The sequence below is a fragment of the Heterodontus francisci genome, chromosome 15, assembly GCF_036365525.1.
Source record: "Heterodontus francisci isolate sHetFra1 chromosome 15, sHetFra1.hap1, whole genome shotgun sequence".
Taxonomy (NCBI): Eukaryota; Metazoa; Chordata; class Chondrichthyes; order Heterodontiformes; family Heterodontidae; genus Heterodontus; species Heterodontus francisci.
In genome coordinates, this window is record NC_090385.1 from 48,167,222 (window position 1) to 48,183,025 (window position 15,804).

A 15,804-nucleotide genomic window follows, 5' to 3' on the forward strand; every position below is an offset into this window, starting at 1 on the left:
TTAGGTGGCAAGGAACATTCAGCATCAGCCTGGATCTTTCCAGGTTTTGCTGCATGCAGGCATGGACTACTTCATTATCTGAGTAATTATGTATGGATAATGAAGACTGTTTAAAAATCAATAAACAGCCCCACTTCTGACCTTATCATGGAGGGGCAGCGATTGGTAAAGCAGTTTAAGATAGTTGGGCTGAGGAAGCTACCCTGAGGAACTCCCGCAATTTCAGTAGAAGTGAATAATATTTTATCAACTAAAAACTAAAGGTAAAAATCTTTTTAAGGTCCCCCTCCCTAAATCCACCATTACCCCCCACCTTGTAATACTAAACACCCTAAGACTTGCTTCTACCTTCCCCAGCATGCTCTTAGCACTGCCTGCTGTACAATATACACTTCTTCCCCAGTTCACTGCTACCCACTTCCTTCCAACAAATACTATACTTTCTTATCCTCAGCCTGCCACTCCAAGAGTAACATGCTTACCATACCTCACCTGCTATAACTCCTCTGCATTCAGAATAATAAACATCCTTGCTCACCCCACTCCCAGAATACACACCCTTTCCCTGTCTGCAACTATCTACCCACCAGTGTCGAACACACACACATTCCCATCCTACTATTCCTTCCTCGTCCCCAATAAAACACATGCACTGTTTGCTGAAGTGCCATACCATGCTGCTCTGGTGCATGTTTGTCCTTCCCTTTGGCTGGGATTGGAGGACCTGGCATTGTAGTTTTCTGAACTGGTGTGGGAGGCACAGGATTCGACAACCAAGAAGTGCCGCGGTTGAGCCCTTAACAGAAAACAAATGAAAGTGCATGAAATGATGTTGGAAAGGAAACTGTTACTAAAGATGGAGACCGTCAACAAGAAAAATATACAACTTACAATTAACCGAAAATAAACAAATAGTACATGAATGTTGCTGGCTTTTCTGTGGCCTGAAAACAGTTGTTTTTTGTTAGTAGCTGTCTGGCGAGTGATGATTTTGGCTCCTGTCCATTTCATATACAGAACATGATAAATAGCTGTGAAAAGCGTGCCAATCCAGCCTATGCACCTACATGTCCCCACTGGTAAAGAGCTCTAATCCACAACAATTAGCAGAATGCGACAAGTGCTCATACCTTGTTGTGCATTGTACGCAGTGGCATTTCGAGTCATGCTGGACGGCAACCACCCGGCTAGGCTGGCACGCTGGGATTTTGTAGTCTTATGTTTGACATCCTCGCCATTCCAAATAATGTCCTCTTCCCAAGGCAGCTGAGTGACCATGAGGAAGTGCTCATCCAGAAGAGCTTCCATTTCACTCTGAAACTCCTTCTCATCAGTCGATTTCTCCATCTCCTCAGACGGCTCCTAAAATCATGTACATCGATATTTACAATCAATGACACCACTAGTAGAAACATCAAACTTGGGTGCTTTACTAGGACAGGCACTGCTATAATAGAATGTCAACAAAGAACAAACCAGTTCCACTTAAATAAAGTCTTTCATATCTTTAGGACACCCCAATGAATTACATTTAAACCAGTGTTTTATCACTCAGCAAAATCCCACAAATAACCAAGAGATAAATGACCAGTTAATCGGTTTTTATATTAACTGAGCAATGAATGTTTGCTGGGACACCTGGACAACCATACTCTGCTCTGAATAGTGGCGTGTTTCTTTATTTCATTCTTGGCAATGTGAGCATCGCTGGTAAGGTAGCATTTACTGTCCACCCATAATTGCGCTTTAACTCAGTAGCTTGCTAGGCCATTTCAGAGGGCAGTTCAGAGTCAATCACATTTCTGTGGGTCTGGAGTCACATGTAGGCCAGACCAAGTAAGGACGGCAGATTTCCTCCCCTGAAGGACATTAGTGAACCAGATGGGTTTTTGAAACAATTCAGCAGTTTTGAGACCAGCATTTTATTCCAAACTTTTTAATTGCATTTAAATTCTCCCAGCTGCCTGGGTAAGATTTGAACTCATCTCCTCAGAGGATTAGTGCAGACCTCTGGATTACTAGTCCAGTAAGATTATCACTTTGCTATCGTTGCCCTGAACAAATGTGGCTTTGGGTTATCAGACCATCCAAAAGAAAGCACCTCTAATATTGCAGCACCCCACACCCGCCGCCCCCCCACTCCTCTCGCGCATCCCCCGTCACTCGCGTCCCTTTCTTCCCCCCCCCACCCCCACCCCGACCCTTTCAGGTTCCATTCTTCTCGCATGTATGCGCTCATCATTGTCGTACTTCTCCTCCTCCCCTTCCTTTGACCCATTCTTCCTCTCCCCTCCCTCACTCACAGTCACCCCACCCACCACCCGCTATCCCATTCTTCCTTGCTCTAACCCCCCCCCCCCCACACCTTGTGCACGTCCCTTCCTACCTCTCCACATGACCCTATCTTCTTCCCATACCCTCTCATGTACAACCTTTTTTCTTTTCTTCCTTCCTCCTTTCCCGCATCCCACTCTTCCTCTTCTCCTTGCACGCGTCCTACTTATTTTCCTCTCCCCCGCACTCCACATGCGTCCCACCCTCGTCTCCCCCACACGCGCGTCCCATTCTTCTCCACTCCAGTCCTTGCACGCGCGTCCCATTCTTCTCCACTCCAGTCCTTGCACGCGCGTCCCATTCTTCTCCACTTCAGTCCTTGCACGCGAGTCCCATTCTTCTCCACTCCAGTCCTTGCACGCGCGTCCCATTCTTCTCCACTCCAGTCCTTGCACGCGCGTCCCATTCTTCTCCACTCCCCTCCCCCTCCTTTCACGTCCCATTCTACGTTTCCTCACACATATTCCATTCTACATGCATCCTATTTTACTCTCCTCATACATCCCATTCTACCTCAAATCACACATCATCATGTTCTACCTCTGCTCACATTTGGACCGCTAGCTCTCCTTTCCATACACAAGGGCTCGCACATTTAGGAGAGTAGATGATATGAAAAAGGAGCAGCAATGATGCACACAGTATGAATGTCTGGGCTTAAATCATAAACAACCTTAAATATCTATTCATCTTGACAAACAGTGAAACCAAACTATCATAATATGGTCTCTCAATCATTATCGATTAACTTAGACTGCTTCAATTAACTTGCGGTTTCCAGGCTGGTATGTGTAGCTCCGTCAATGCTAAAGCTAGGCGCTCATTGGCCATGGTCCATATACATGATCAACAACCCAATCCGCATCATAAATCTGCCTGTCAGAAAGCATTAAGTACTCCTTGAGAATAAACTCATTGATCAACTTCATCTCCGGCTGTGTGTCTTTGATGAGCCATGCCTACTGTGGGCCTTTCAGCTCTAGGCTGCGTTCTGGACCACAGAGCTGCTAAATGTGAGTTCACCTGTGTCTCGCTCTAATCCAGGACTGGCAACAAAATGTTCTGCCAATCCGATCACTTTAATCAACTTCTACTGCTCCACTCACAAGCCACCTGGCTGCTGGGGAATTTTCCCCGAGCCTCTCTCCCTCCTGCAATCCATGACTAATAAATCCAGAACACCTGATCTTCTGAAGCACAGTCTCACGCAGGGCTCTGAGGCCTTGTCAGGCTCTTTGCCGTCCCCTCTTCCTACTCACATTTCGACACCACCCCCCACCCTACCAGGCATACTCGAACTCGTTGCTTCTCCAATCGCAGTTTCCCACTCTCCCATGCTCGCTGCTCCTCCAATCACAGATTCCCTGTCACATGCACAATGCTTCTCCAATCACAACTGCACTTTATCCCACTCTCCAGCTGCTTGCATTTTTGCTGTTACAGTTTAGTGGTCAATCCCGCCTCCAGCTCAAGCTTGCTGTTGTGAGCAGAGTGTTTATTACAACATTGTGTCTCCTGACATCCCAAGTGCGCCCACATTTGCTATCATTAATCCGTGCATGCTGATGTCAGCACGCATTTTACGCCACCGTGTGACGAGCGATCGGGAGTGTGGGGGAAGCAAGCTGGGGGGTGGGGTGGGGAGAAGCAAGCGCTGTGCTGAGCAGCAGGTGGGAGGTTGGAGAGTGAGCGGCGAGCAGACGGGCATGGGAGGGAACACCGAGCAGTGGGAGGGAGCACCAAGCGGTTGGGAGCAACAGGAGAGAGTGACAAGCAGTCTGGCGCAGGAGGAAGTGCCAAACAGTTGGGAGCGATGAATGGTGAAGCAGGCACTGAAGGCGGGGGCGGAGGGGTTTTGCAATTTGTGCCAAATTGAGCAGTACCATCTTTATTACTGGCAGTCGCCTGAGACGTCGCAATGACATTTCAGTCAATTGTGCACGCGGTAGTAGTGTGCCATCTAGTCGTGACATTGTCAGCAAACACATCCTTATTACAATGCATTGTACATTCCAGATAACTGCGTGGCTGTGCATGCATGCACCTTCGAAGAAACATGGCCACTGACCAATTGAAAGGATTTGGGAATGAGTTATAAATAAAGACTTGCATTTATATAGCACCTTTCATGACCTCGAGATGTCCCAAAGCAGTTTACAGCCAATGAAGTGTAGTTACTGATGTACTGTAGGAAAAGTGATAACCAATTTACAATGTGATAATGACCAGATAATCTGTGTTTCTTTTAGTGACGTTGTTTGAAGGATACATATTGACCAGGTCATTGAGAACACCCTACTCGTCGAAATAGTGCCATGGGATCTTTTACGTCTACCCAAGCAGAAAATAAGGCCTCAGTTTAACGTCTCATCTGACAGATGGCATTTCCAAATGTGCAGCACTGGGGTGTTAGCCCAGATTTTGTGCTCAGGTCTCCGGAATAGATCCTGAACCCAAAACCTTCTGACTCAGAGGTAACAGTGCTACCAACTAAGTCACAGATGACACCTTGTTTAAATGTGTTTTAAAATTGATTTTAACAGGGCAGGAAGTGGGCAGCAACCTGTCACCCCACACCACCACCCTCCCCCTGAAAATAAAATTTCAAGTCCCGAGGTTCAATCACATCTCCCAACACTGGCAGAAATGATATGGAGGCCAGCAGCCAAGCGTGGGAAATCACAAAGTGGCAGTTTGCTGCCGAGGACTCACTCAAATGATTGGGGGTGTGGGGGTTTGGGGAAGAGGATTAGGAATAATAAGAGTTGGGGTGGGTTGGGAGCCTACGGAAGAGAGGCCCAAGGTCTCCTTGTGGGACCACAAGAAGCAAAGAATGTATACTACAGTAAATGCGTTGGGGGGGGGGGGGACATAATGAAAGCAAATAAATGGGTATTATCTGATAACCATTACAGAGATGTGCTTTCAAGGTAACCAAGGCTGGGAATTGAATATTTAGGGGTACTTGACATTTCTGAAGGATAGGCAGAAACAAAAAGGAGGTGAGGTAGCTCTATTACTAACAGATGAGATCAGCACAATATTGAAAAATGATCTTGGCTCAGAAGATCAAGAAGTATAATTAGTTTGGGTGGAGATAAGAAATAGCAAGGGAAGAAGTCACTGGTGGAAATCGTCAACAGGCCCCCTAACAGTTGATACACAGTGGGACAGGGTATAAAGCAGTGGCAGACATTTAAGGAAAATTTCATAACTCTCAAACATATAGTCCATTGGGAAAGAAAGCTTATGTGAGAAGGATGAACCATCCGCGGCTAACTAAGGAAGTTAAGGATGGCATCAAACTGAAAGAAAAGGCGTATATGTTGTGAAGTTTACTGGTAGGCCAAAAAATTGGGAAAATTTTAGAAACCAGCAAAGGATGACTAAAAAACAAAGGGAGAAAATAGATCAGGGCAAACTAGTAAGAACTAAAAACAGACAGTAAGAGCTTCTACAACTATATAAAAAGGAAAGTAGCTAAAGTAAAAATTGGCCCCATGGAGGATGAGACTAGGGAGTTAATAATGGGAAACAAGGAAATGGCACAGACTTCAAACAAATATTTTCTATCTGCCTTCATGGTAGAAAACACTAAAATCATCCCAAAAACAGTAGAAAATCAGGGAGCAAAAGTGAGGGTGGAACTTAAAACAATTATCACTAGAGAAAAAGTACTCTATTGGGTCTAAAGGTTGCAAAGTCCCCTGGTTGCCTGCATCCTAGGGTTTTAAAAAATGTGGCTGCAGAAATGGTAGATGCATTGGTTGCAGTCTTGCAAAATTTCCTAGATTCTGGAAAGGTCCCTGTGAACTGGAGAACTGCAAATGTAACACCCCAATCAAGAAAGGAGACAGACAGAAAGCAGAAATTTATAGGCCAGTTAGCCTAACATCTGTCATTGGGAAAAAGCTGAAGTCCAACATTAAGAAAGTAGTAGCAAGACATTTAGAAAATCATAATACAATCAAGCAGAGACAACATGGTTTTATGAAAGGGAAATCATGCCTGACAAATTTATTAGAGTTCTTTGAGCATATAATGAGCAGGGTGGATATAGGGGAACCAGTAGATGTAGTATATTTGGATTTCCAAAAGGCATTTGTTAAGGTGCCACATAAAAGGTTGCTGCACAAGATAAGAGCTCATGGTGTTGGGGGTAATATATTAGCATGGATAGAGGATTGCTAATTAACTGAAAACAGAGAGTCGGGATAACTGAGTCATTTTCAGGCTGTCAAACTGTAACTAGTGGAATGCCTCAGGGATCAGTGCTGGGGCCTCAACTATTTATAATCCATATTAACGACTTGGATGAAGAGACTGAGTGTATTGTAGCCAAATTTGCTGACGATATAAAGATAGGTGGGAAAGCAAGATAGGTGAGGAGGACACAAAGAATCTGCAAAGAGATATAGATAGGTTAAGTGAATGGGCAAAAATTTGGCAGATGGAGTATAATGTGGGAAAATATGAGGTTATTCACATTGGAAGGAAGAATAGAATAGCAAAATATTAACTAAATGGAGAGAGACTACAGAATGTTGTAGTACAGAGGAATTTGGGTGTCCTCATACATGATTCAGAAGTAAACATGCAGTACAGCAAATAATTTCAAAGGAAAATGGAATGTTGACCTTTATTGCAAGTGGGATGGAGTGTAAAAGTAGGGAAGTCTTGCTATAACTATACACGGTGTTAGTAAAACCACACCTAGAATGCTGTGTATAGTTTTGGTCTCCTTAGCTAAAGAGGGACATACTTGCATTGCAGGCAGTTCTGAGAAGGTTCATTAGGTTGATTCCAGGGATGAAGGGGTTATCTTATGCAAGATTGAACAGGTTGTGCCTATACTCATTGGAGTTTCAAAGAATGAGAGATGATCTTATTGAAACACAAAATTCTGAGGGGGCTTGACAAAGTAGATGCTGAAAGGGTGTTTCCCCTCAGGGGGGAATCTAGAACTAGGGGGCAGAGTTTCAGAATAAGGGGTCACCCGTTTAAGACAGAGATGAGGAGGAATTTCATCTCTCAGAAGGTCCTGGATCTTGGAATTATCTACCCCAGAGAGCTGTGGAGGATAAGTCATTGAGTATATTCAAGGCTGAGAGACAGATTCGTGAACTATAGGTGAGTCAAGTGTTATGGGGAACAGGCAGGAAAGTGGAGATGAGGTCAACATCAGATCAGCCACGATCTTAATGAATGACAGAGCAGGCCCGAGCGGCCATATGGCCTACTCCTGCTCATATTTCTTATGTTCTTATGCAGAAACTGGCTGGCGATGGGGAAGTCATGGTGGGAGTATCCATGGATATAAAACAGTCTGTAGATGGATTATGGGAAGAAACTGACACAGGAACACCATTATTTGAAAAACCACTAAACTGTCAGTATCGCTGAGAAATGCTCAAAATAATTCAAGGTGGGAAAAGGCTTGAGCAGAAGTCTTTAAAAGATGACTAAGCTAAACCGTTCCAGACCCTAGCCTGCCTATAAGCAATGGCATAGATGCTCTGCTGACAATGTTAAAAAAATTCGAACTAGGTTGTTAGTTTTCAATAACCCTTTCTTTTTACAATAAACATGTTTGAAAATAGCAAATTGGCATATCTCTATCTAATTTATAAAGGAATGGGATTTGAGAATAAAGTTTCATCTTTTATCAATAACAAGATTGTTTAACAAAAAAAAGGGAATTCCCTGAAACCTGGAAAATGCAAGTAACATCTTCAAATCTAATTATCCCTATTTTTGAATGAATGTTGTAAAATCAAATTAGAAAAATGGATAGAACATGCTTCCCTATACAGATCATCCTTCAAATAAACAAAAACTAATCTTGCTGCAATTTTCATTTTGGCGCACAAGTAGCCCAGCAAAACTAAATGAATAGGAAAGAAGAAAATTGAGAAACCATTGACAACGAACAGAACACGAGCTGGGGGAAAGCATTGTGACTGGAATTGAAACTGGCTTTCATGTTATTCTCCAAGATCCAGTTCTATCGCAATCCAAACCCAGGTTCAAACAAAACTCTGGGATCATTTAAGTTTGCCAATAGCAACAAAGTTCCTCAGCAAAAAAAACTTCACTTTAGTGAGGAGAGAACATGTAACTCTTAGTGCACAATTATTCAGTACATGTTTAAGCCTGGATTTATGCTGCATTCGAGGATAATTCAAACTAGTGTTCTGACCGAGGTGGGAGGAGTGGACTATTTATTCTAGCTCCACTTCTCCACAGGTCTCAACATATACTTAATTTTTTCCCACTTACCAATATGGTCAATTATAGACTCTATTTTCATCCCAGAATAAACACACCAACCAGGTTTCTTTAATAAGCAACTAAATTATCAGTTTATTATAAAACAAGTCTTAACCAGTAATGAAGTAAAGCATAAACACACAGATTGAAATATTAAAGTTCCTTTTTTTATCTTAGCCCCTCATATTCACAAACACACACATACATCAGCTAACCAGAAAAATAAAGGATTCTTTTGTTTTTAGAGCTCGATTACGAACGAACAAAACACGGACTGAATATTTGCTCATTCTTGAAGAAACAGATGAGATATGTTGTGTTCCAAAACTGATAGACAGTCTGGCCTTCGAGTACACATAGACGGGTCACTGGAACCTTTTAGAACAGTTCTTTTTAGGCGGCATTGAAAAGTAATTTAACAGGCTTTTCTTCAAAGACAAGAGACGAGATGATTTGACACAGTGGACTTTCACAGCATCTTTTAAAGAGGAACATAAGAGTAGGAGCAGGCCCAGCCAGCCTGCTCCGCCATTCAATATGATCATGGCTGATCATCCACTTCAATGCCTTAATCCCACACTATCCCCATATCCCCTTGTGTCATTGGTATTTAGAAATCTGTCAGTCTCTACATTAAACATTCTCAATGACTGAGTTTCCATAGCCCTTTGGGGTAGAGAATTCCAAAGATTCACAACCCTGAGTAAAGAAATTTCTCATCTCAGTTCTAAGTGGGTTCCCCCTTATTTTGAAATCATGTACCCTGGTTCTAGACTCCCCAACCAGGGGAAACATCTTACCTGCATCTACCCTGTCTATCCCTTGAAGTATTTTGTAGGTTTCAATGAGATCACCTCTCATTCTTTGAAACTCTAGAGAATACAGGCTCAATTTTCCCAACCTCTCTTCATAGGACAGTCCTGCCATCCCAGGAACAAGTCTGGTGAACCTTCATTGCACTCCCTCCATGGTAATAATATCCTTCCTGAGGAAAGGGGACCAAAACAGCACACAGTACTCCAGGTGCGGTCTAACCAAGGTTCTATACAATTGAAGCAAGACTTCACTACTCCTGTACTCAAGTTCTCTTGCAATAAAGGCGAACATACCATGAGCCTTCTTCACTGCTTGCTGCACCTGCATGTTAGCTTTCAGTAACTTATTGACGAGGACACCCAGATCCCTTTGTCCATCTACACTTTCTAATGGCTTACCATTTAAGAAATACTCTGCACATCTATTCCTCCTACCAAAATGGATAATCTCACATTTTTCCCATTATATTCCATCTGCCACGTTCTTGCCTACTCACTTAGTCTGTCCAAATCCCCTTGAAGCTGCTTTGCACCTTCCTCACAACACACATTCCCACCGAGTTTTGTGTCATCCGCGAACTTGGAAATATTACATTTGGTCCCCACATCCAAATCATTGATATACAGTGAACAGCTGGGGCCCAAGTACTGATCCTTGAGGGACTCCACTAGTCATAGCCTGCCCACGTGAGAATGACCCGTTCATTCCTACTCTGTTTTCTGCCTGTTGACCAAGCCTTAATCCATGCCAGTATACTACCTCCTATCCCATCTGCTTTAATTTTGCTAACCAACCTACTGTGGGGGACTTGATCAAAAGCCTTTTGAAAATCCAAGTATACTATGTTCATCGATTCCCCTTTATCAATTCTGTTAGTAACATCCTCAAAAAACTCCAACAGGTTCATCAAACATGATTTCCCATTCATAAATCCATGTTGGCTATGCCCAATCAGATCATTATCATCCAAGTATCCATTTATCACATCCTTTAGAATAGATTCTAGCATTTTCCCAACGACTGATGTAAGGCTAACAGGTCTGTAGCTCCCTGTTTTCTCTCTCCCTCCCTTCTTAAATAGTGGGGTGACATTTGAGACCTTCCAATCTGCAGGAACCGCTCCAGAATCTATAGAACTTTGGAAGATGATCACCAATGCACCCACTATCTCCATAGCTACCTCTTTCAATACTCTGGCATGTAGAATATCAGGTCCTGGGGACTTATCAACCTTCAGCCCCATTAATTGAAGAGATGCTGGAAAGCTGAGCTTTAGACTTTCTCTCCTCTCCTTGGACGTCCCCTCCCTTTTTATACAGTTCAACCCCAACACAAAACAATTCAAAAGTGAGAACGGGAGGTCAACCTTTTGACCGCCATCAATCTTGATCTGTCACTTCTTTATAAACAACTTCTCCAGGTGTCCAAAGTTCTCTATTGTTTATTGAGCTGGAATTCAGGTGGTTTCCCGGAAAGGCTTGTTTTCCTCACAAGACCTCTCAGTGCCCCTTTTAAAAAAACATTTGCAGGGACTGTTTTTCAAAGTCAAGTGGCCTTTACATCACCCCCTTTGAAAACCCCTAAGTTTAATATTTCTTCAATCTTTCAAAAATGAATCTTCAAAAAATATATATTTAACACTAGTCTGAGACATTCCCCTAAGGGAAAAGGGAGTCTTGTATCACAAGGATTTAGTGTGCTTAGTAGTCTTCTGACTTATACTGCTACTTTTATATTAATGTGCTTCCCGTGGGCATGGTAGTATAAGATGGATTACAATCATTATGCAGCAAACATTCTTTGCCTCCTGATAATTACAGGTGTAAATGAACATTCTCTGAACAGTTTCGGAGCTAGATTATCAGTCATTGACAAAATGGATGGAAAATCTAGCTCTCATTTCTAAGTAAAGACACAGAAAGCACAGTGAGCCTAAAGGAAGAGGCAGAAACAAGGGCATTCAGCCCATTTTGACAAGCCCACAGAATTTTTCCCCATAGTCTTTTTTACTCACCTGTACCTCTACGAGGCAGGTTACTTCTTCCTCCAGCGTCTCCTCTTCCTCCATTGTTTCCTTCAGTTTAAAACCATAATCAAATCCCTCGCCATCCTCTGGTACCCCCAGCATATCGTACCAAAGCTGTGCGGGCCCGTAGCGCCATTCTGCAACTTTTGGTCTCATGTCCATTATATTATCAGTATCACCAGTGGATTGCGAGAACTTGGACTCCACAGGAGCCATCATTGTAATCTGAAGGTAGAAAGGACAGAAAATGGCTGCATGGCTTATTGTGGATACTAAATAATATCACAGAATTTTACAAGGTATAAAGGCTCGAATAACGAAAAAATTCAGACAATCATCAGTATAAGATCTTTCAAGCACCTCACTTTGTTCCAACTCCCTCCTTTAAAATCCTCAATGTCTACTACCTCACACCAAGTTTCTCACGAAAATATCCTTCCTCAGCCTTATGAATTTAATGTCCACCCATTGTCCATTTCCACATTAGTTTCAGCCCATCTGCTGCTGGAGCCCTCATCCATTGCAACCTTTAGACTCAAAAATTTCAATGCTCTTCTGACTAGTGTCCTATCCGCTGTAATTCTCAGCTCTTATAAAACTCTGCTGCCCCTCTCCTATCCTGCACTAAGTCCCGCTCAAAAGTAACCCCACCTCACTGATCTACACTGACTTTCGATTCCCCAATGTCTCTGTTGCAATGCACAGTAAACTATGGTGATGTATAACTGCATTTTATACTTTACATCATCTGAAGTATTTGCTTAATCATATTACTTAAAGCTAGTTACAAACTGTGAGTACAAATGCAAATGTAATAAATTGAACTGAGAACAAATGCTTATGCTCTGTGTTTTACGATTCATAAAAGGATAACTTTCCTCTCATGCTGTAAAAGCATCTCAAAAATACCTTTGCACCATCAGATAAGGACCCACAAATTGGTGGTCCTTCGGATTCTTGAGTCACTGGGCCCTATAATTTCAATTAGTTCTTTTGCTTTCTCTTTGGATGCTTAGACAACTTAACTGCTCTTGCTTCCCTCTCTCAGAAATAGAGAGAAAAGAAAAAAAAAGGGGAAAAAAGAGAAAACTAGCAATTACCTACATAGTCAGGACAAATGTGTTGTTGCCACTTTAACCGACTCAACAATCTAGATCTAGGAGATGTAACACTAGGAAGGGGTGGGTTCAAGCCCTTTTCCAGAGACTTGAGCAAATAATATGGGCAGACACTTCACTGCAGCATTGAGCTAGTGCTACATTGTCCAAAGTGCCATCTTTCAATTGGGTCTGCCCACTATTATGAAAGTGATTCTGTTTTTGTTAATTTTTTTTTTGAGGAATTCATAGTCAAACTGAAGAAATGTTGGACCAGGGTTTTTCAAGAGGGTTATCAAGAGGACACTGAAAGGACAACATTTACTGGTTGTCCATGACTCAGGATAAAAATAGAACAGAAACCTTGGTAACTGGAGAAGATGTGTGGAGAGAAGTGACAGGTCAGAAAGTTGACTCTCTGGTTTCCGGTTGCACTTTTGAATTGTTTGAGTTGGGAATGAACTGTTTAAAGGGGGGGGTGGCGTTTTTAAAAAATAAAACTGAAAGACAGAACCCCCAGCTCAGCCCAGCCTGTTCCATCTCTTTAAAAAGCTGAAGAAAAGAACTTCCAAGGAAAGAAGAGAATTCCCAAGGAAGGAGAAAAGACCACAACCCAGCTCAGCTTTCCAGCACCTCTCGAAAAGACCCCGAGAAGTCCACTGTGCCAACTCATCCCTCGTCTCCTGTCTTTGAAGAAAAGCCTGCTAAATTAATTCTCAACGCCGCCTGAAAAGAACTGTTCTAAAAGATCCCAGTGACCCATCTACGTGCACTCGGAGGCTAGATTGTATACCAGTTTTGGAACACAACATATCTCATCTGTTTTTTCTTCAAGAATGAGCAAGTATTCAGCCCAAATATGTTTTTGTCTGTAACAGAGCTCTAAACAAATATCCCCTTTATTTTTCCGGTTAACCGGTATATGCATGTGCGTGTGCGACGAAGGTAAAAAGGGAACTTTAATATTTCTATCTGTGTGTTTATGCTTTACTTCATTACTGGTTTAAGACTTGTTTTATAATAAACTGATAATTTTGTTGTTCATTGAAGAAACCTGGTTAATGTGTTTTATTCTGGGAAAAATAGAGCATATGATTGACCGTATGGTAAGTGGGAAAATTTAAATATATGTTGTGACCTGTGGAGAAGTGGGACTAGAATGAGCAGTGCACTCCTCCCGCCTCAGTCGTAACATATAATTGGGGGCTCTTTACGGGATAAACCCAACGCCGATGACGTACAATTGTAAGTGGGGTATTAATAATTGAAAAAGAAAAACTAAAAAGAATAAGGTTTCTTGTGTAATAGAGTAAAGTCTACACCACCGGATTGTCTTTAACTGTTGCTGCGACTTTTTTGGGGAAGGAGGATGTATCCCCGAGTGATTTGAGACACTTAACCAAGGTTAAACTAAAGAATATGGCAGAACTGTTGGTGTTAGAGTTAAAACCATGAGCTAAGAAAGCAGACATAATTGAAGTTATAGCACATCATTTGCAACTGGAAGAAGGAGGCAAACCAGAGTGTAGAGCACTTGCATTAGCTAAAGTGACAAATGAAAAAACTTGAATAGTTAACAGGAAATAGAAAAACGTAAGATTGAACAGAAAATGGAGGAAAAAGAATTGAAAAAACTTGTGTTTGAAAGAGAATTGAAAATGAAGAAGCTTGAATTTGAAAAAGAGGAAAGGGAAAAAGAGAGAACATTTCAAAGAGAAAAAGAAGGAAGGGAATTCAAAGTTAAAAAGATGGAACGAAGACAAAGGGGTGGTCTTGACTGCAGTGAAAGTTCTGGTGAGGACAGATCTGACTCCAGCCCAGGACCCAGTGGACAGCTGTTTAAATTTGTCAAAGCCCTCCCGAAGTTTGAGGAAAGGGATGCAGAGGCATTTTTCATTTCTGTTGAAAAGATAGCCAAACAGATGAAGTGGCCAAAGGAAAGCTGGACACGGCTATGCAAAGCAGGTTATTGGGCAGAACTCATGAAGTTTATGCCATGCTTTCTGAGGAGGCTTCTGCAGATTATGAGATGGCAAAAAAGGCTATTCTCGCTGCTTATGAGTTAGTCCCTGAAGCTTACTGACAGAAACTTCAGAACCTCCGGAGATTACCTGGGCAGACTTATACAGAATTTGAGGGTAAAGCAAATTAATTTTGATCGATGGATATGGGCACTAAAGATGGAGGCCACGTATGAGATCCATAGGGAACTAATTCTCCTGGAAGAATTTAAAAATTCACTCCCTCCGTTAGTAAGAACCCATATAGAGAACCAGAAGGTTTCAACGGCCAGACCGGCAGCAGAAATTGCTGATGATTATGAGCTTGTGTATAAGCCTAAACCCTTTGTCCATCACCCCCACAAACCCAAGAAGGATAGAAGATGGGAGGATGAAAGGAAGCGGGGACAGCTGAGAATGCCCCAGGATCTCCTCCTCAAGCCAGAAAGGAAGATGCTAAGGGTGGAAGTGAGGTCCGCAAGCCGAAGTGTTTTCATTGTCACAAGGTGGGACACCTTAGTGTAGAATGCTGGAAGTTGTGGGGTAAACCCATGCGACTTATTGGGGTACACAAAGCCAAAGCAGAGAAAGGGGCCCTGATCGAGAGTACAGCAGATCAGGTTGTAGCTCTGACTGCAGCTATAAGGCTAAATACAAAAAACACTTTGAGTGCAGGGGTTGTGAATAAGATACCTGACAGTTATAGGGAATTCCTGTCGAAAGGAATAGTAACTCTTTATCCCTCAAGTGAGGCAGGCAAACCTACAGTTATACTTAGGGATATAGGAGCCACCCAAATTCCTTTGCTGGGGCAAGACATAACATTTCCACCAGAGAGCACACTGGTGGGGAGTATCAGATGCACCTAGAGTATGACCTATTGTCTGGAATGGTAACTGTAGGAGTTGTCCATAGTTTGCCAGTAGATGGAGTTGACCTACTCCCGGGGAATGATTTGGCCGGAGCAAAGGTAGTCGCCTCTCCAGTCGCCACAGAAAAAACAAATGAAGTTAAGGAGACAGAACAGTTGCAGGAAAAGGTTCCAGGAATTTTTCCTTCATGTGTGGTAACCCAAGCAATGGCTAAACAAGTTCCATTGTCAGAGGTAAAATTGGCACCGTCAGATAGTCGAATACCTGAAACTTTCTTTGGGGATTTGGATAATCTGAAGGAAATGTTTAATAATTCTTCTCTGATCAAGGCTCAGCAAGCCGATCCAGAGCGAAATGAAGTAGCACAATCAGCTCTAACAGAAGCCGTG

At 42.6% G+C, this 15,804-nt stretch overlaps 1 protein-coding gene across 3 annotated transcripts in view; it reads right to left on the minus strand.

Moving 5' to 3' along the window:
- Window positions 1-15,804, minus strand: part of taf1 (TAF1 RNA polymerase II, TATA box binding protein (TBP)-associated factor) — a 164,940-nt gene that overhangs the window by 105,446 nt on the left and 43,690 nt on the right. For all 3 annotated transcript variants that reach the window (XM_068047497.1, XM_068047494.1, XM_068047496.1), the window contains exons 8-10: window positions 11,435-11,671; window positions 1,131-1,362; window positions 674-796 (exon numbers count right to left, since the gene is read on the minus strand). In XM_068047497.1, coding sequence (XP_067903598.1) covers window positions 674-796; window positions 1,131-1,362; window positions 11,435-11,671 — 592 coding nt within the window. The remainder of the gene's footprint in view (window positions 1-673; window positions 797-1,130; window positions 1,363-11,434; window positions 11,672-15,804) is intronic.